The following is a 22,433-nucleotide window of genomic DNA, read 5'->3' as shown; positions in this document are numbered from 1 at the left end:
TAAATCAAATGGAATCAGATGGAAAAGCTCGTCTAATTATTTGTATCACGGCTGATGAAAACCTTTTTTTATATGTAAATTCTTTCAATATATTGCGGAACTTCTCAATGGAAGACTATTATAGAGTACTATTCTATAATACATTTAATTTCGCATAGCAAGTAATATTTAAAAACAAAATTGTAACAATGCTTTAGAAGAATGTTCTCGACTTCAAGAATTCATTGAAAATTTTTCGATTAATATTTTACTTTGTATAGCGGTAGAGCTCTGAGGACCACGCATCGACTGACAGTCGGACATGGCTTTGTGCCTACACGAAATGTAGGAAGGAAGGAAGCAGCGTCTCCATCGCAGTTGATGTAGCCATGACAGTCATTCTTTCTGTCTGTTACACACTTCAATCTCAGAGAGATACTCTATAAAATAAGATGACAATTTTATACTATACCACTTCGTATTGTTGCATGCAGGTAAAGTTCAAATTGTACATACGTAAAAGAAATACAAATCATTATCATTATCTGTTAAAATTTCAACTGGCTCAGGCTACTTTTATTTTGATTGTTTTTATTGACGATGGATTGACTAAAGCCTTATTGTTTTTATTCTACTGTTGAAGAATATATGAGTCGGAGATAACTCCATCAACTCGCTATACTTCCAGTAAAAATGCGAGCGGGATATACAAAAAAATAAATTTACTTTTCGTATCTATTTAAAATAATTATGAAACAGAAATAAGAAAATATTAATTCACTTCTTGGCGGCATAAATTCGGTTGCTTCACTTAACGTCTTTTTGCTTAACGGCCTATTCATTTCGATCGCAGTTGAGGCGGTTAAATGAGTTATGTATGTAGTGTGTATGCATGGATTCAATAAATTACATAAATATAGTATGTAAATGCCTAAGACTAACAAGCACACACAACGTGTGCTTGAGCAATATTCGACTTTTTGGCACAAGTTTTAATTTGACTGGCTATGTGTGTTGGGTGTTGGGTGTGGGGTGAGAAAGTGGGGGAGGAGGCTTCTCTTAAATCTCACGCATCTGCACATCTTGATCCTGCGAATCCTGCGCCTCTGTCGAAGTGCCTGGATCGCTGGCCGTCTCCTCATCCTCCGATTCGCTTTCGTTTTTCAGCTGCGCATCGACAGCATTCACCTGCAACTTGTTATTGGCCATGGCCAATATCTTTGAGGCAGCCAATTTACTCTCGAAATCCATTTCCGTCGCCTGTGGACTGTGGCCATTCTCCTGCTGCCCCGATGATGACGATGACGAGGCTGCCGCCGCCGCTGCTGCTGCTGCAGCTGCAACACGTTGCAGACTCAACGCTGGCGACTCCTCCAGCTTGATGTCCAGCTTCTCAGTTTGCTCCAATGGTGCCGCCGGCTCCACTGTTAATGGTATGGCATGTTGATGCAGTCGATGATGATGATGCTGATGCTGGTGATGAAATGCTTCTCCTATGTTATTGTTGTTGGTGTTGCGCTTCTCTGTTGTCTTGTTGTTGCTGCTACTATTGATATTGTTGTTGTTGCTGCTGTTGCTGTTGCTGCCAGCAATTGTCGCCGATTCTCTGGGATTATTGCTGCTGCCCGTGCCATTGGTTGTCGGACTGTTTGTTGTGGCTTTTGAGGTCTTCTCTAGCAATTGTTTTTTAATTTTTGTCGTCGAGTGCTTTGTTTGCAATTTGCTTTCGACATTATTTTTGGCTGCAGCTAACGCATTGTTGTTGTTATTGCTGCTGCTATTGTTATTATTATTGTTGTTGTTAGAGTTGCTGATGTTGTTGTTATTATTATTGTTGTTGTTGTTGCTGCTGCTATTACCACGATGCTTCTCCGTCTGGCCGTTGGACGACTTTTTTGGAGTTGTTTCCACAGCATTGGCCGTAAACGAAGCAGAGTTCGAACCATCGTCGTTGACATTATTATTGTTGCTATTGCTGCTGCTATTTGTTTTGCCTTGCTGCTGCTCCGTTGTTGCGGTTGCTGCTGCTGCTGCTGCCGGTTTGTTGGACGATTTGTGCTCGGCAGCCTCGTTATTTGTGACATTGTCCTGCTTTTTCCATTTTGTTCGTCGATTTTGAAACCATATTTTCACCTGCAATGCAAGCAACAAAATATATTGAATATATATATTTAAAAATTGCTTAAATAAACTATAAAACGTAAATAACAACAATAGCAGAACTGTATTTTGAATATCATTTATTATTGTTTCCATTTTTATCTTCGTTCTATTAAAATGGTAGGAATGTTGCGTATACGTAATATTTAATTACTGTATATTTGGCTCTAGCATATGCTGCAATTTATAGTATGAAGATCTAAGCTGATCTTTTAATCATAAGAGCATAGGAAAAGCATTTGAAATTAGAGATCGTCTTCATTAGTTATCATTGACAATATTCATAGCAAAGGTACACAGATAAAACAAGTAAGAAAGCTACAAGTAAGAAAAGGGAGTGTGCTCGACTACCCAATTTGAATAAAAGTAAAATATTGCGGTATTATTTTCAAAATATATCGAAAATATGATATTACAAAATACTGAAAATATACCAAATGGTATATTTGGTTTATCGATATAGTACCACACTCAAAATATACCATAGACGGCGCAATATACCAGATTGTCAACCAAGCAACTAAGACCCCCAGTAAAATATACCTAATGATTATTCCGCAAAAATATTTCCCATAGACTATATTTGGAATATTTATAAAGTAATACATTCAAAATACACCATAGTGCCCAATATACCAAATTTTCAGCCAAAGCAATTAAGACCCATAGTAAGCAAACACTTTGACCCATCATATTAATATAATAATATAATTTTTAACTTTTCGCAGACTATGGTTAGTGGGTAGAATAACTTTGAAAAGAAAATTAACTTGAATATAAAATGAATTCCTTGAAATTTGCAATTTTAATTGCAAGTAAATAAACATGCATACATAAATGTTATGGTTTAGTAAGAAATCGAATTAAACAAAAAATGCATACTGACTAAAGCTTTATATAAAAGAAGATGAATAAGTATATGAATATATTTTCATAATTTGAAATACTGATGAGTAATCGGGAATACTTTTATAATTTTATATTTCACATAGTATGTAATTTTAATATCTTACTGAAAATTTCTTACATTTTACTTAAGTACAGTTGTTAAAATTGAAATCATTCTACTTGGAACTAGTAAAATCTTCAGTGAAGTTAATTGAGATTTTCGAAATGTACTTGCTGTACCATTTGATAGAGTACTTGTGTGCACACACTACATATCCATACATATACTATACGTAAAGTGTTATGAGTCAGATATTCATATTCGAGAGCTGGGCCGCTATAATTAGGCAATGTTTATGCCTCATTTGCCCTTATTTGTGTGCGTAAAACAAATAATTAAAAATTATGTACGAGTGTATCGCGCGCGCGTTTCTAACTCGATGTGTGTGTGTGAGTGTACACACACTCACACTCTAAATGTGAGTGTGTGTAGTTGGAAAACACTTCCGCTACGTCAGCTACAGTTCACAACAAGCAGGCAGGCCAAGAAGTTGAAATGATGTGGGCCTGTCAAAATGCAGAAACCGCCCATCAGCAACCCCATCCCACAACATTCTCATTCTCATTCCTATATACATTCCCATTCCCATTCCCCAGCAAAGACAACATTTCATTTTAATTCTTGCTACTTGCGATGCTGCTCTGTGCCTCATAACGACGACGCGAGACGATTCGGCAGGCAGCGTCAATGGCGCAACATAAAACATTTGCCTCTAATTTCCATTTCATCCAAAATGATGGCCTAGCTAAATAAATGAAAAATCTATTTAAATCGCGCACATAATTAGTATTTCAGCGGCATGTCTGCACACGCACACACTTGCACACACACAGTCAGTTCAACATTGCATATATAGAGTACAGTATAGAAGAGAGGAAGGCAAAAATAAGCGCCAAAGATAGATGCCGTCATATGACATGCTCATTTTGCCGGCGTAGCGTAAAAATGATGAAATTAACATGAAAACGTTTTTCCTCCACTTAGCTGAAAACCCAAACCCAAAAAAATCGAGTGAGACGGAGAAGGAAATGAAAATAAAGAAAATATTTGAAATTTGAAATTTTTCGTTAATTTTCCATATTGAAAATCAATTAATTGATTGCCAAATATTTTCGAGTACTCACAGCAGCAACAGCAGCAGCACTTCGTATGAGTTGAGTTGAACCAAAATAGACATCAGCACATCAATGAAATGTACTTGTCGATGGATTGATGTGTACGCAAATTGTTTGTTTTATCGATGAAGATGGATTATGAGAGATGTCTATATACGATGTTCTGAGTGTGTGTGCGTGTGTGTTACCTCCTCCTCCTCCTCCCCCCCACTGTTTATATCTCTATTCGCTATTCGGTATCTGAATGTGTATCTGGCAGTTCGTTTTGAACACAATTACAACTTGGCTGGCCAATTACTCATCGGAATAGTCGAATTCAAGAAAGACTGTTCATTAATTCGTTAATAAACAATAAAACAACAGGCACACACACATTGTGGTGTGTGTGTTTACCTTATGAGCAATTTTAATGGCTATTCCAAAAGCATCATTTTCGTTGTACATCAAATGGGCTATTTTAATGGGCCTCTTCTTGCTCTTCACACTACTCCGAGTGTAAATATGCGGGTCAATCTTTTGGGGGCCATGCGGCGCACTGACTACATTTAATTATTTGATTATTTTTAAGTATGTCTGGCCCAATTTGACCATTTGCTCTGCTTTGCTTTTGCCTTGCCTTGCTTTGCTTTGCCTTGCTTTATGTTGCGTTTAATTGCGTGTGGCATTTTTTATTGCATTCATTTTGCTGATTAATTTATTTGGCATACATAATTTTCGAATATCTCGCATTCAAAGCGATTGCGAAGGGATTTCATAAATAAACGTCTTGTTTATTTTGTTGTGATCCACTCTAAACCTCATTAAGCCCACCTCACACTCCTCCCCCCCTCGCTTTTTCATATGCATAAAGAATGTCTAAAAATACAAACAAAAAACTTTGTCAGCTAAAAAGAAAAGTTGTTCTGCTCTCTCTCTCCTCTTCCAAATTTTCTTTATGATTTATTGACATTTAAATGTAATGCTCTGATTCCCTTTCAAGCGAACCCCAAAAAAGAATTCCGAGCAGCAGGTTAAAACCTGTGGGACAAAAAGCAACCGAAACCAAATGCGAACAGATGCTTCTTTTGGTTTTTGCCTTTATCACATTCTCATCATATGTAACGAGCGTATTTAGATGAATTTATGTACGTTACATACTCTCGTTGTTCAATCAACGCAACTAACAACTGCTTTAGTTCACTCCCCTGATCATTAAATAATTGTTTAATAGCTGCCTGACTCAACTCTCCCAACACGCAATGATATCCTGCTGTGTTGTGCGTGTGAGGTCTATGAGGATATTTACTTCTCTCTGTGTGTGTTTGGGTGGGAGCTAAGTATAATTAATTTTCACTTCGCATTCGCTTTTGCCAAGGACTATTTGAAAATAAAGTGAATCATGTTGTAACGAGTGCTACGACTAGATAATACCTATGGCAAAGTAAAAGAGTTTATTCTGTTTTCAAATTTCTTTAGTTTCTTTATAGCAGATATTATTTATTTATTTACGTATTTAATTATTATACAAAATAAAATAAAACTAAAAGGGAGTGCTAGCTACTAAGTTATAGCAGATAATTATTCCTATTATATTTAAAATATAAATATAATATAATAATATATAACCAAATTAAAGTGGAAAATAAATCATTATAATGCTTGAAAATTATTTTTGCCAATTTAAATTTTCATTTAAAGTTAATTAAAATGAATACAATTTACTAAGCGATATAAATTACTTGTAAAAATCGTTTTCATTCAATTCTCGAATAAGAAGCTGTGTCTTATATAATTAATAATTTCCAATTTCCATTGAAAATAAATCAATTCCATACACTTTCGTACTATGTTTTATTTATTTTCAAGTGAAGTAAAATATGACTTTTAAATGTACAATATATTGTATTTATTTATTCAACAAATAACTAGCAAAATTCCAATAATAAAATCTCAATTAAAATATACATTTAAAGTATATAGGATTAGAGAAAGAAGTAATAAAAGAAATTCTCAACTTTGTGCCCACACATACATATGTAAATCCCATAAGTACGTCAATCTTTTAATTCAATATTATTAAAAGCATTTTCAAAATATTATATATATTATTTATGTTCTAGTAAAATCGAAAACTATTGCTTTGATTTAATTCTGCCAACAATCAGCACTGAAATGTATTTATTTAAATTCGTGTTTCAAAATCCAATAAATTATATTTTAATTATTATTGAATTCAAAACAATTCGTTAGCAAAATAAGCAACACAATTCGAGAATCTTTTATTTTAGCCACAACAATGAGTAGCTAAATTGGAAGTGGAAAATTAGGTGCAATCACGCCTTGACGGAAATGGCAGCGAGTGTTTTTCCTCGAACACACTTTTATGATGTTTTTTCTCCAGTTGCGTGCCAAAAAAAACTCAGCTTTAAAGGCGGTAACTTAGCATATTTTGTTGTGTTGAGCGCAAAAAGTTATGATAATTGCCTTAATGGTTTTTTTTTGCCTGATTAGCACAAAATTACACAACGAAGTGTGGCGGGTGAAAATTCAATAATGTGGAATAATTACACAAGTAATTATGTAAGTGTTGCAGATTAAATAACCATAAATTGGTTAGCAGACATTCTTAAAATTTCCAATGAGTTTGCCGCTCTTCTTCTCCCCTTTTCCATTTCCCCCCCCCCGCACTGTTGTCGATTTAAGCGCAAATGCAACTTTGCGCCCAAAGGCAATTATGCAATTGGCAAGCAAATCAAATATGTAGCTGGCGCAAACAGGCGAAATGAAGTCAAGTAGTTGCAGTTGCAGTTGCAATTTGAATGCCCGCCGCTGCTGCACTCTCTCATTCCCCATTCTCCATTCCCAGCATCATATATTGTTGCTGTGCAGTAAATCACTTTGGTCCATGCAAATATGCGCACTACAATGACATTATTAATTAATAACATAATCAGTGTGCTGCTTGTCAGCATACCACGCGAACACGCCTCAGTGAGTGAAAACTGAGGGCATATTAGCTGGCAGGTTAAAATACTATTTACAACTAGATTAAGATCGCACATATGTGGCTAGTATTAAAAAGAACAAAATAATATAAGTATAAAAAAAAAATAAATAATAATAATACTAAATATTAAATAAGTGTAAAGCATACAAAATTTAGATTTTAATTGTCAATTCTTTATTTTATTATGATTATTTTGTTAATTTATTTCAATAAGTCATAATAAAAAAAATTCAAAATAAAAAGTAAAATAAGTAAATTATTTTATAATAATACACAGTGATAAACACTGAAGAATAAACAAAACTTCAATACAACTTGTAACGAAATGAATAATCAAAACAAAAACTATAGCATACTTTTGTGGGCTCAGTATTAGAATTGAATGCAGAGTGACTAACTCTCTATGCGATTGCTGCTCATTGTGTCTGCACTTGATTGTTTAGGATTATGCTCGCCATATCTCATACACACACACACACACACACATACTATCACAACTGATGCTGACTGTGTCTGGGAATATTTGCATCAATTTGTTTTGCGTTTATTAATTAAATAGACTTAAATGCAACTGCTGCCAAAATGGGTAATGGCAACACACAACAATGTAACAAAGCTGCAGAGCACCGGATGTTCATCACTCCCCCCCTCTCCCCTCTCTTGCAGTCAGACGAATTATCGCATTGTGTATTTTGGGCAGCGGCTGTTGCTAATGAACGCAAAATGCTGACCAAATTGCAGTAAATGCCATTTTATGCAACATATTTTATGTTGTAATGCGTAATAATTGTGCACATAGCATGCTAGTTGCTCTTATTGTTTATTTTGCCATTATTATCTCACTCGCTCTCGCTCTGGCTTGGCTCTAAACTGCAGCAAAGCAATAGCATAAATATTTACTTTAGACAACAGAAAAAAGAAGAGCTAAATAAAACTTTATATATATAGTATATATAATTATTTGCTTGCATTAGCTAGTTTCGTATTTAAATGAATTTCAATTGCAGCCAGTCGCAAATGTAGAAAATGTTTTCGTTTTGTTTCTATATTTTTTTTGTTTCAGCTCATGTGTGAAATTAAAAAGCAGGCGTAATGAAAATAGAAAGGAATGCAATGCCAAAGATGAAGAATGGCCAACAGATACTCTCCTTAATTGGGGGCAAAAGTGAATAGCCAAAATGCATACAATTACAGGGCATCTACACGTTGTGCTTACCCCGCCCCTCTTCTTCATGCCACTTTTAACTTGTTAGAATTGCTGTAAAAACGAGTTGTTGCTGCTTTGCTGTTTTGAGTGCATTTGATGCGTTGCGGCTTTTTAATTTTCATTTCATTTTATTTTTACATTTCACTTTTGGGGGCCCAAAAGGCATTAGGCTAGGCATAAATTAATGTTATTAGCCAACTGTGAGTGGGACAGCAGCAACAGCAGAAGCAGCACAAAGAGAGCTCGACGGACAACGCTTTTTGCCACTGCCTTTCACTTTGTCCGCTGCCGCCCTTTTTTGGCCAGCCGCGTTTTTCATGTTCGCGCGCTCTTGACTTTTAATTGGCTTATTGTGTTGATTGTCAAAACGCTTTTTGTCATAATACGCTCCCCCCGCCAGCCACTTGGCTTGCTTTTATTTGTATACTCGCAACCCATAGAAGGGTGTGATAACTTTTTGCCAGAAGAAGGCATTCTGGGTTTGAGAAATATTTAATATACAAGAAAAATATTGAAATACTGTTATATACAAAATATACCATATAATAAAAATGTACTAAAATATACCAAAACTTATATTTTAACTTTTTGTCTGAATACACTTTGGGTTTGACCACTAATTAATATACCAAAAAATACTGAAAACTAGTATATTCAAAATATACCATATAATAAAAAGTACTAAAATATACCAAAACTTATATTTTAACTTTTTGCCTGAAGAAGGTACTCTGTGTTTGACAAATAATTAATATACCAACAATATACCAAAGCCTATATTTGATATATTCATATACATACATATATATATATATATACCATAGAGAAAAAAAAAATATACAAATGGTATATTTTTAACATAACCTTACATTCATTTATCGAATATAGACTTTGGTATATTCAATATATTTTCTTAGCATATTAATTTGGTATGTTTGAAGAAAAATACCACACACAATAGGTAACGAGTATCTCACAGTCGAGTGTGCTCGAGTGTGCAGCTTTCTAACTTGTTATTTGTTGGGCCTTTGCAAATGATGTGGTTTAGCAAGTTCTTAATGTGCCACCGCTGCTGGCCACAGATCTAAAGATTTGCGCTCTGCTTAACTGAAATGTTTACTACACAAGTATGTCTATACATATCATATGTATAGTATATATTTTGTGCCAAAATCATTTTCAGCTGAAATTGTCTCAAAAGACGACGCCCGCATATTGCCTCGGGGCCGGCTGTCAACAGTTGTTGATTTGCTAATTGCCCGGCGTTTAGCAGCTAAAATGTTTCAAGCACGCCCACCCAAAAAGACAGCGATCTGCCGACGGCAACATGGCAAAAGAGAGACCGAAACAGTAGAGATATAGTACGGGAGAGAGAGAGCGAGAGAGAGAGAGAGAGAAGAGAAGAGAGCAAGCGAATAAACGAGCGAGCGAACGGAAGAATTGACTCCGCCTTTTATTTTAAAATATTTCTACTCTACGCGCTCGCCAATCGACGAACGTTGCTGACGTTGTTGTTGCTGCTGTTGCTGCTGCTGGTGTTGTTGCGGCACTCAAATTGTGATTTATAAATAATTAAATGGGGGCCCCACCACATAGAACGACAGCTGGCCGTCAACTAAACTAATTTATGCAAATTTTCAGCCAGTCAAAATTAATAGTCCAAATTGGTTTCATGCGTTGTCAAGTTGCAACTATTGCTGTTGCTGTTGCTGCCGCTCTTTGATGCTGCCCCATAGCGACAATTAATCGATGATGCTTGTTGTTGCTGGTTTTGTAATTAAATTATTGTGTACATAGTTCGCATAGCGCTCTTCACTGTGTGTGTGTATGCATATATTAATTGCCCGCTTGGCAGCGTCGTGACGTATGCGCAATATTTTAATTAAGTTGCGGTCAATAACAATAATAGTAACAACAATAATAAGCAAAATTATATTTGTTATTTTAAATTATGCAAACACACACTCACACACACACACACACACACACACACACAAGCAAACACTTGCTGTGGCCTTTTTGGCACCCAATTGTTTGCTTTTATTTCGCAACAAAAATGCGAGCATAATCTGCTTTGTTGCAATTTTATTGATTCAACTGAGAGAATTAACGCAAAATGAATTTTAAATTTCGCAACTCGCATATTTTTCCTCTCTAAGTGGCTGCTGCGTAATATTTGTTTACTAATTTATGCTTAATATTTTCATATATTATTCAGCAACTGATTCAATAATTGACATGTAATTAAATGATTATTAGCCTAATTGGTTTACAAATTTGCCAAAAGAAATTAAATGCAATTGTAATTAATGCACACACACACTCGCTAACACATATTTGCTTTCTATGCAAAATTCATATGCTATTTATGGATTAAATTTCTGTTTGCTGCCCTCTCTCTAATGGATTATTCGAGGCTGCATAGCTTTAATATTAATAGCAACAGCAACAGCAGCAGCTTTTATTTGCGTCATTTGTTCGAATCCCCAAAACAATATCCAAGTCATAAATATTGCAGAGTATGTCATTGATTGCAAGCATGTAAATGCCTCTTGCCTGAGAATATTATTGTGTGTGAAGTGTTTATTTGCATATGTCAAATTAATTAAGAGAGCATTTCAAGTTGTTTCTTTTACAATGCACTTTATGCGAGCAATAACAAAGTCTACTCTAAATATGTATGTATATAGAGAGCATTGTCAGTGTTGTCCTCGCCAAATGATGAATTGCCATTTGATTTGTTTGTGCTGCTTGTGGCAGCAATTTAATTTAATTATCGTATTTGCCACTTGGCCAAATGCCAGCAATAAGCACTTGCTGGCTGGCTGGCTGGATACTGCTGCTTTTCCCTAGCCAGTCAGTCAGTCATCCATGTGTGTGTGTGTTGCGGGGTCAAATAGCAGTCAGCATTAGCATCACACACACAAACACACACACACACACAGTCAGTCTGTTCGTCCTGTCCACCTGGCTTGCAATTACGAGGGATTATGAACAGCAGCAACGACGACGGCGACGGCGGCGGCAAACATTTAAAATGAAATGCCCAATGCAAATTGTCAGCAGCGTCAGAGTTTTGGCCCTAAGCCGTTATATCAAGCGCACAAACGCAAACTAGCTACAGTCCCGTCCCTTCCTCTTCACTTCCCTCCCCGCGGCCCGTTTATCCACGCAATCTCCTGGCTCTTATCCCCACTCATGGCCATGGCTCGCAGTCGCCTCTGGCCCTAAAATGCAAATGCAATTTGCCGCGTTTGGCGCGTGACGTTCGTTGGGTAATCGCAACACTATTACAATGTTGTCTATCTCTATCTGAGTGTGTGTGTGTGTGTGTGTCAGTGTGTGTGTGTGCAATTGTGCCATCATGCGTCGCTTCATTGCAACGCTAAAGGGCGAGGCTGCGACGCAGGGCAGCCGCATGCACGCGTAATTAATTGATTTTTATCTGGCTTAAGGCTATTTTACAGTTTGTTGATGACAGACGATGCAGACACGTGGGCGCAGCCGGACTCTGCCCCTTCCCCTTTCCCTTTCTCCCTTCTCCCTTTATAGGCTGTGCCTCTGCTTTACTCAACCACATTATCACCAGCATCATCATCAACAGCAGCAGCAGCTCTTGCAGACATCAACTCTTTGCGTCTATTTAAAGCGATTTATATTTTTTTATGACTGCCACACTTTGTTCTTGCCTCGAGAGTTGTTTTCCATCTTTGTTTTGTGTGTTTTTTCTTTTACTACTCTGCTTTTTCGCTTTGCTCTCTTGCTCATTGTCAGCGCCTGGCGGTTTGTTGTTTATTTTTGGTCACTTTGCTGCGTTTAATGAGGCGTATACGTAACATTACATTGTTGCAGCAGCGCTTACTACATAAACTTCCAAGTTGCATGCAGCACGTCTAGACACGGCGAGCACTCTGCAAGATTTGCGAGTGCAATTAAATGAAGTTTTCTGAATAAAGTACAAAATGAGATCAGCCATGGGCTAATGTAACAAATATGTTTCCCTTTCCCTTCCCCCTTTCTCTCTCGCTCAGCAGTTGATGCAGTTAATTTGCAGATATTATTGCTGTGATTAACACATAGATGTTTATGTGCACAGCGTTGTTTTATATACAAACACACACATGCCTAAAATAATGCTGTGAAATCAGTGTGCTGCACTTGCAACATTCACAGGACACGCACAAACAGCTGCTGCTCGACCGTCCAGTGTGTGTCTGTCTGTCTCTGTGTGTGTGTGTGTGGTCAGGATGATAAATAGCTGCCAAGCTTATAATATTAATAATACAGACAAAGCACTTGAACATGTCGGCATGCATAACATGTTAGCTCACACACAGATAAGCAGCAGGACGCACTCACACACACACACACACACACACACATGGACAAATGGACACCTATAGAAGGACACATGAGTGGCATGCCGTGTGTGTTGCTGCTGCTTTGCTTAGTGCTTAGTGTTTGTGTATAAACTTGTAATTAATTGACTTGATGGAAAATGTAATTTAATTAAGCAGACATTTCAATGTGGTTGCCATTGACGACGACGAAGACGAGGACGATGAGGACAAGTTGTCAGTTGCCCCTGGATGCCACTTCTCTTTCTTCTTCCTCCCGTTGTCATGGCTATTGTTATTGTTGCCCCATCTTCTGCCTGACGCTCTTTAAGAACCAATTAGTCTTATGGCATTTGAGTGCACATGGCGTATACGTAATCTGGCTCATTAATGCAATTTTGATTTGACTTTAAGCCGCAACATAAGCCGCATACGAGTCGATAGCTGCTGCTGCTGCTGCTCATGTATTTATATTTGAAGCGTAAGTTATAAATAAGCAGCTTCAACGTTTCAAGTACATCAGCTGATAAATAGCCTTCGGTATCAATTTAGACCACAAACTAAATTCTATACTATATACACATATCAACTGCAATCGATAAGCTGCTGCTGCTGCTACTGCTGCTATTATTATTTTTGGCATCTTTGCACTTTAATTGCCAGCTGCTGGAGAACACGTTAGGCAGTTCCTGCCACGTCCTTGTTGCAAAGTTAATTTATTCTAATTAGTCAATAAATCTCAATTTATATCACAATGCGGCAAACACACGCATCTGTGTGTGTGTGTGCATTTGTGTGTGTGTTTTTGTTCATTTAACCTTGCAAAAGGCAAATGCTGCAACCCATTTCCTCTCCGCATGTGCTGCCAGCTGTTGTTGCACTTACAACATCTTCCAACTATTATAATTTGGCATTAGAAATGCCATTATATTTACTCAGGCATTAAATAGAATCACACCTTGTGCCTGCCTTTATTGTGCATCTAAATTAAATTATAATAGACTTTTGCTTGAGGAATTTACTTGACTCGTCGTCTAAACAATTATTGCACAACTATTAATGAATATTTTAAGTGCATTTTGCCTAAAACTAACTAATGTATTATTTCTCATTTTCGTTGATTATAAACAGAAATTCTTCAAAGTCAAATTTTGATTAAATTGTATTTATAAAACAAACTGATGTATTATTTCACATTTTCGTTAATTATAAACAGAAATTCTTGAAATTTTAATTAAACTGTATTATAACTGTCTCATTATAAAATCAACCATTTAACAACTTGTGTTGCTGTAAGGAATTTAATCGAGTATATCAAAGATATTTCACTACTGTAAATTAATATTTAAAGAACATTAGTTTCGTTGGCATTAAAAGAAATTTACTTATTTATATTATGCTTGTTCTGTCCTTTCTTATTTTTCTAAATTTTTCTATAATATAAATCAAGCTAAATTTGCATAATTATATTAAAATTAACCAGAAATGAATTAGAATGACAATAATAATTATAATCATCAAACACCCTAAATGAATTAGATTTAAATTAAGAAATTAATAAGAATCAGATCAGCTTAAACTGACTTTGATTAAGATCTTTATTAATTTTGTTTTTTTAAATGATGATGGAGTTGTTCTAATTATATTTGCTTGGTTTAATATGCTTCACTATAAAAAACATCAGGCTGTTCTATCTATAATAGTTCTTTTAATTAAAGACGCAAAACCTTTAAATCACATACATAATTGTTTTAAAATAAATTCATTATTAATAGATGGTATTGTTTAAATGTTAAATGTTTCTCATTTCATTATTTTAAAATCACAAAACAGTTTCTCTCAAACTAATGCGAGTTCTATTTGCTAAAATTTAGATGTTGAATTCAAATCAAATTCACAGCACAAAAAAAACAGGCATTAATATAATTTTAATTTGTGTAATTAGTATTAAGTGCACTTTGAAATGATATATCGACGCTGCTAACACGGATTTATTTTCATATTAATTAATTAACAGCTTATGTTGTCCATTGTTTTTTTTTGCATATTGTTGTCACGCATTATTCATTGTTGTTGATGTCTCAATTAAATATGAATTCAAATATTTAGTTTAGATATTGTGTGGATTATAGAATTTCACGAAATGCAATTCAATTAAAATCAAATGAAATGTGTGGAAATGCGCGCTAATTAGGCCAATTAAATATGTTGTGCAAATTGCATTTTTTTATGACAAATATAGAAATTGGAAATTCAATAAATTTACCTGTGTTTCGGTCACGTTGAGCAGCTTGGCCAATTCGGTGCGTTCGCTAGAGCTGAGATACTTTTTGATCTCGAATTGTTTCTCCAGCTCAAAGATCTGGCGACCCGTGAATGTGGTTCGTGCTTTCTTCTTCCGTCTCGCATCCGTTGAACCCGAATCAGAGTCATCTTCAGTAGTCTCCAGATTGCTGTTGGTGATGCTGCTGCTGTTGTTGTTGTTCAATTGGGTTGAACTGTGCGGGGAACTGTTGTTGGCTAAGAGACGATCTCGCATTAGACTATCGCTGCTGGTGTTGGGACTTATATCCGGCGGCAGATCGGCGGATGTGTTGCCAGACATTAGTTTCTTCTTTTTCGCAGCCGGTTTGCCCGAGTTCTCTGTGGAATACAAGAAATGCATTAAAACCACACTCAAGTTGTGTTTTTGGTTTTTTTTTTTGCAGCTGTTTAACCTCAATTGGCTTTCAGCTTTAATCGCTGTCATTTTATGCAACCTTTTTGCATTTGCTGCCTCTCTGCTTTTCTGCTTTTGTTGCAATTAGTCCGTCAAATGGCATAACAATTGACTGGCCAATCGGCCCCACTTTGGTTATGCATTGTTACCTCTCTCAGCTGAGCTGCAATTGAGTTCAACTTATAGCGAACTTTTTGTTGCCAATGTGTAAAATGGAATTCGCTATAAGTTTATGACTGACTCGCTAACTTGTTTTGCACATTTGTACCCTGTGTTTAACTGCAAGGGTATATTGTTTGAATGACTCGCTTTTCTACACACAAAGTATTCGTTTCATAGACGCCTGTCGAAAAACAAGTGTTAACAACATCAAGTTTCAGCTACACCTATTACAAAACGTGTCTGGCATGAGTCGATGTCGATGTCTTGGTTGTAGTTGTTGTTGTTGTTGTTGTCGCCTGGACAACTTCAATTGCCAATGCATAATTGAAATCTAATTGACAGTTAAATGTAAACGAACGTCGCCGTCGCCGTCGCAGTCGTTATTGCTAATACGCCGCGTGGGCCGCACGGCCTCATATGGCGGGGCACATATGCATGACACTGTGATTAATTAGGCGGCCGACTGACAGCCGCCGTTGCTGTCGTGCTGCTGTTGTTGTTGTTGTTGTCGCGCCCCCGGCATTGGGGCACTTAAAGCCAACCCCTAGCCAAGCTAGCTAGCTACTACTATAAGCGAGTCTAGTGGATCACTCAGTGAAAAGGGCGCCCCATTGGCACGAAATCAATAAAACTAAACGGCAAACGACAAACAGAAGAAGAGATGAAAAAAGAGCAAAAGCTTAAAACAATGCAAGCGTAACACACAATGTTTGATTATTTGTTTAGTATTGTTTTCTCGTGTTCGTGTTGTTGTGTTCTGTTTTTGTTGTTCGCCAATTGCCAATTGCCCTGTCGCTTTGTTGGCGACATTTTAATGCCACTGTCCTTCCCCCCACTGATTCAGGCGACTGGCAACCACCCCCGCGGCCATTTATGGCGGTAATTAAGCGAAAATTAACAGACGACAGTTGCAAATCACTAAATGAGTCTCAAACGACATTCATTTCAATACACAAACAAACACACATTCATTGTAAGATTATTGTTGTTGCACTTGTTTGCTTATATTTTTACGCCAAGTCAACTACGTGATTTTAATAACAATAAAAACGTTCCGAGCACAGCATTGAGCAATTAACAGCTACACAACAAACACTACTACAAAACAACAACAACAACAATCGTAATAATAACTAAGCAATACACACAATTCCAATTCCAATATATTGCTCTCAACTTTGCTCATTTCAAACTGATTTTTATTGCTTATTATTGCCGCTTGCCATTTGCCGTTTGCCAATTGCTGTATTGCTAATTGAATTTGTTATTGTTTGCTTCCCCCCCTCCTTCGTCTCTTTCCATGACCCATTGGAGAACAATAAATAAATTGCATTGACAAAAACAATAAGCAGTTAATTAATGTTCGCATGAATAAATGTTATTCATACTTCTAGTTGGTTGATTCACTCAGTCTACCCTTGATGGCAAATTTTCGAGCAAATTGTTTGTTATTGATTTGCAAACTAAATTGCAGAAGAAATGTAGTTCATTAATCTCATGCCAAAAACTAATGAAATTCCTTAACTATTGTAGAGTTTCTTCTTTTATTATTGGTTAATCCTTATACAACACTTCAATGAAGTTATCGATAACTACAATACTACTCAGCACATAAATGAAGTCATCATTACGACTTACACAACACTTGAAATAAGGAAGTATCGAAAGGAAGAATTGAGGTAATCGATAATAAACCGAGTGATCGACGCGAGAAAAAACATTGTGATACAAATTTATGAAACCTAAACATAACGAAACAAAAGTATCTCCATTTTAAAATAATTGTTAAATAAACTCTTAATCAAAGTTCTGTGTATTAAATAGAACTGCTAATGACCGAACACTTTTAATAATTTTGGCACGCAAAATGCAATTTTGGAGACGCACTCTCGCTCGCTTTCTTAGTCGAACATCATTTGCGTTTGGCAGAACACGCATACGACGCGTTGGTCGCCGCACGCTTCGTTGAAGCGTGTTGAGAGCTTCACGCTGCGCTCAATTGGCAAGCTCGTGAAGCGTCAAGCTGCAAAATTTTGCCTGGCGCCAATATTAGAAATTAAGCAAAAGGATGCGGCAACGAATAGCAGATGCTCTGCACATAAATTACACAAACATCTAATCACACAATGTTGCAATGTTGCAATTAGCAATATTATTGGCAATTCCACTTACCCTTCTTGTTGCTGGCTGTCGTCTTGGCCAGCACTTGGTTCTGCCTGGCTGCTGGCATCGGAGATGAGGCGTTGCTGTCGCGCGACTTTTTGGCCACACACAGATTCAATGGCTGATCGAGTGCAGCAGTTGATGGGGTTGCTGTTGGTGTTGCTGTTGGAGTTGGTACCGCTGTTGGTACAGTTGCTACTGTTACTGCTGCAACTGTTGCTGTCACATTCACGGTCGTCTCCTCTTCGCTGGCATCGCTCATCGAAGCGCTGCGATGAGTGCGCTGCTCCTGCTCCTGTGGCTGCTGCGCATATTGTTGCTCAATGCTGCGCAGTATGCTCTTTGGTGATGTCGCCGAACTGTTGGCGGTGACTGAGGCAGCAGCAACAGCGCCAAAGTACGCCAACTTCTCGGCCGTGTCCATGCCCAGTATGTCGGCTATGGAGTGCGGCGTGGGACGATTGGGCGGACGTGCATAGACATGTGGATGCCAGCTAGCCGCTTGGCTGCTGCTGTTGCTGTTGCTGTTGCCAAAGGGCGTCATGGAGCGTCGCTGTTGCTGTTGTGATGCTGTTGCTGCTGCTGCTGTCGCTGCTTGGCGACTGCTGGGCGGTGCCTCGAGTTGCTTTTGCAGAAACGTTGTTGGCGAATTGCTGGCGGAGATGGGACTGGGACTAACGCTGCTGTTGCTGCCATTGCTGTTGTTGCTGTTGCTGCTGTTGTTGTTGTCGCGCACGCGCAACAAATTGACCATCTTCTCCTTGCTGCTGGGACTGACCATGGTCGCCGCCGATGTGGGAGGTATGCTCAGTGAGCTGCTGTAAACGTACGAATTGATAGCCATATTGTATGGCGATGTGGCGAGAATTGGCTCCAATGATTGCAGTTGCTGATGATGCTCCTGCTGTTGCTGCAGCAGCTGTAGCTGATGTTGCTGCAACTGCTGTTGATGCTGATGCTGATGTTGTTGCTGTTGATGTTGATGTTGCTGCTGCTTATCCTTGACGATGCTGCCATAAGCGTGGGGCAAGACACCACTGATCATTTCTGCTGCCACCAACGAGTCGCGTTCAGTTTCGGGCATCATTTAGGGGGCGCACTTTAATTGGCCTGTTAAGTGGGCGTGGTGGCTGCAATAAACATGAAAACAGAAAACGAACATTAGAGCAGACCAAAAATTAGTCCAACAGCTGTGCGCAGCATTTGTCGTCAGATTGTTGTTAATGGTTCTGTTTTTTTTTTCTTTTTTGTTGAGTGGTTGGGGCTAACCTTCAACTTTTTAGCTCCCCAGTGCAATAAAATATAGCAGAAAATAACCCAAACAGTTACTGCTACGGCCTGGAATGTAGTTCAACTTCCAACTTATTTAGCCCACAACACGCCTGCCCCATCCGTCTGTCCGTCCGTCCGTCCGTCTGTCCGTCTGTCGACCATTTGCCATTTCCTGGCGCACTGCGTTCTGATTTGCATAACAAAATGCTGGAGAGAGCTCAGCAACAGACGTAGCCTCGAAAAGGATTCAGACAGCCGCACATACGTTAGGGCAAGAGGTTTCGCTTTGCATATAGCCTTGTGTATATGTATGTGTGTAAGTGTGTAAGTATGTATATATTTGTGCGACTGCTGGCTGAAGTGTTGGCATGAATTTATGGCACAACATTTGAGTGTGACACAATTTAACTTAATTTTACCAAAGGCAAAAAGCCACAAACCAGCCGAGAATGAGAATGAGAAGCGAGTTAAAAGTATGAAACTGAAATGCTAGTTATACACACACACACACATACATATATAGTATCTGAATAATGATTACTACAATGCAATCAGAGCAATGGCAAATCTGTAGTTAATTTGTTGCCCGAACTTAGCATGGCATTTAAATGCCATCGTTATGTGTCATATTTCACGGTTGACAATCCCAAAAGCAATTTAAATTAATACAAAGTGCAAACTTATACCCTCAAACACACACATCGACACACACACACAGTGGCTGTCCAAATGTCAGTTTCAAGCAGCGTGCGCTCAATAACGTATAACGTAATGCGTGCTTAAATGTGTTTTATTGCCAACAACAACAACAACAACAGCAATAACAACATCAGCAGCAGCAATAATGGGGATGACATAGTATAAAAGGACTAACTTTACCCTGCCAGTCACCCAAACTCACACTCACACACACCGTCTCTCACTCCCATTGAAACCTCTCTCGCGCATTGCGCTCTCAACATTTGGCAACATGTTGCTGGGCAACATGTTGCGAAGCTCGTGCAAAATCACTTACTGCTCAAACAAAATAAATGGCAAAAAAGCAAGCGGTAATTCAAGTCTGTTGAGCTGCTCAAAAGGTTATGTGGGAGGTTGGCTGACTATGTATATGTGTGTGTATGTGTGCTGGGTAGGTGTGTGAGTTTTTGGGGTGGACATATTCAAGCAGCGGAAGCGAGGCAGGCAAGCGGAAGAAGTTATTTCAATTGCCTGCCCCACGACGACGACAACGTTGGCTACGAGAGCGTGCGAGAGAGAGAGAGGGAGTGTAGAGAAGAGCGAGTGAGAGCGAGCTTGCACACAACTGAGGCACGTACAGTGGCTTAGTGTGTGTGTGTGTGCGCCAGTTTACCTGGCACGCTTTTGCCTTCTGCCTTGTCTCCTTCCTCCTCCGTCCTTTGCCTAGGTTCAAAACGGCAGCTACTAATGGCATTTAAGTTTTGCTGGCCTGTCACACACACTTGGCTACACTTGCATATGCGAATGTTGTGTTTGTGTATGGAAAACTCTTTTCGCCTCGCATTATTATCCTTGAGGCTTCTTCTTTTCGGTCTGTGTGTGTGAGTGTGTGTGTGTTGTCCTGCTTGCCTGCCACAATTTTCACTTCATTTTATTTCATTTCATTTCGTTACGTTACGTTTCGTTGTCGCTTCCTTGTCATTTTATTGCACACGCATTCCATAGTAGGAGTTGGCGACTCCTGTCTCCCAGTTTCTCTGACTGGCTGGCTGCTTCCTTTTGGCTGGTATTTTAACAAGCTACTGTCGAATCTCCAGCTCCAGCTCCAGCTCCAGCTCGCTGTCTGTACATAATTTGCCTTGCGGCTGTGTGCCCAGCTCGTCATCGTGATCATCGTCATCATCATCATCAGCAGCAGCAGCAGAATCAGGCATCGTCCTCATCGTGGTTCTCTTCCATTCCTTTGCTCCTCTGAGTTCTGCCTTTTTAGCCGTGTGTGTTAGCTTGACGTTAAACATGGCTGACTAGCTGCTTCTCTGCTGCTTTTTGGCCAATTCGCCTTGTCAGCATAATTTAATGTGGCTCGACTATGCTTTTTGTGCTCGCAGCCTGACATTTATGTACTCTCTCTTCCTCTCACTCTTTCTCTACTTTCTCTCTCTCTCTCTAGCAGTCTTTGTGTATTGTTGTCAATCTGACAGCTAAAGTGTGTAATTTGTCATTCATATTTGCTTTTTGTTGTCTGGCGACCTTTTCGAAATATTCTATATCGATAAGGGACGCTTGGAATTTTAAGAATTTTGTCGCTGCACGCTAATTGATTATGATGAGGCGTTAATGAAGACTCTCTAGCATTGCAGCCAAGCAATTTTTGCACACGGCAACAACTCAGTTGCCACAGCCACGTCTGCGTCCCTTGGGGCAGATGTTGTTGCCGCTGTTGCTGCTGCTGTTGCTGTTGCTGCTAGTGTCTCCGGGGGAAATTGGCTGTCCAGCTCACACAGCTCAGAGAGCTCAAGAGCTGCGCATATTTCGCTTGAAATTGCTTGAATATTTTATAGAGTTATGTGCTCGCTAATTAAATTGATGTGCCACACACAGAAGCTGCCACAACCTGTGCCACAGGACATCCATCGCTGCAATCGACAGTCTTCTGCCGCGCATGTGAGTAGTGCAAGTGTGTGTGTGTGTGTGTGGTGTGTGTGGCTGGCAACTTTAATGAATTTACCTGTGTCATGCGCAGAGTTTTGTGTCTTGCATCGTCGCATGTCTTGGCCACATTGTTGCCTAGTTTGTTTTTAATTGCTTTAATTTTCTACACCAAATTACTTTTTTATTAACACTCGGTACTCACATGGAACAATTGAATGTTTACTAAAACCGTTTTCTATTCCTTTTTTCCTTTTTGTTGCTTTTTTCTTTGCTTCTGTCTTTGCTGTGCAAATTGGGTTAACTTTTGTGACCGAGACACTGGCATTGACTGAAAATTAAATTAGTTGAAAGTCAAAGTTGAAAACCGAGCACCGAGCAACTGACAACTCGATCAAAGCACACTCTGAGACAAACAACACTCTCTTGCATTTCCAGTTTTATTCTATTATTGTTTTCTCCTACTTACGAAACTTCTACTTCTTTTTTTTCGATTTTACTTTCGACTTTATCGCAAGTCCAACTGCGTGAGCTGTTGTTTGTGCCAAGTAATGCCAACTTCGGTTTTTATTCTCCAGCAAACAGCAGCTGAGCACTAGAAAATTGCGTCTGCTGCAACCCGGGTCGTATACGTAACGTGAGTTCGCTCATGAATGCATAAATAAATCATAAGCGTTGAAAATGAGTACGCTTCTTTGAGAGACAAGCGATTTCGTTATTTAAGCTAAAATTTTAGCTGCAGTAAATACAACTTTAATTTCAATAATCTGTTAACTA

General features: G+C 38.4%; 1 protein-coding gene across 2 annotated transcripts; it reads right to left on the bottom strand.

The window, feature by feature from the left end:
- Positions 1–3: 3 nt before the first annotated feature.
- LOC132787522 (ras guanine nucleotide exchange factor P) lies at positions 4–22,095 on the bottom strand. Of its 2 annotated transcripts, XM_060794622.1 has the most exons (5): positions 21,862–22,095; positions 21,736–21,794; positions 17,787–18,907; positions 15,000–15,376; positions 4–2,112 (listed from the first exon to the last, which is right to left on the bottom strand). In XM_060794622.1, the coding sequence occupies exons 3-5, from the start codon at positions 18,862–18,864 to the stop codon at positions 1,039–1,041; spliced, it is 2,529 nt and encodes an 842-aa protein (XP_060650605.1). In that variant the 5' UTR covers positions 18,865–18,907; positions 21,736–21,794; positions 21,862–22,095; the 3' UTR covers positions 4–1,038. The 2 variants fall into 2 exon arrangements, with proteins under 2 accessions (XP_060650605.1, XP_060650603.1); XM_060794620.1 differs by lacking the exon at positions 21,736–21,794.
- Positions 22,096–22,433: the final 338 nt, after the last annotated feature.

Source organism: Drosophila nasuta, chromosome 2R, assembly GCF_023558535.2.
Source record: "Drosophila nasuta strain 15112-1781.00 chromosome 2R, ASM2355853v1, whole genome shotgun sequence".
Lineage (NCBI taxonomy): Eukaryota > Metazoa > Arthropoda > Insecta > Diptera > Drosophilidae > Drosophila > Drosophila nasuta.
This window is presented reverse-complemented; position numbering and strand designations above follow the sequence as displayed.

Bases quoted from the DNA above. Each gene is read 5' to 3' on its own strand.
- LOC132787522 (XM_060794622.1), bottom strand. From the start codon at position 18,864: ATGATGCCCGAAACTGAACGCGACTCGTTGGTGGCAGCAGAAATGATC. The intron at 15,377-17,786 runs GTAAGTGGAATT...TGTATTCCACAG, and splicing joins GACAGCCAGCAACAAGAAGG to AGAACTCGGGCAAACCGGCT. The intron at 2,113-14,999 runs GTAAATTTATTG...CTTGCATTGCAG, and splicing joins TCAACGTGACCGAAACACAG to GTGAAAATATGGTTTCAAAA.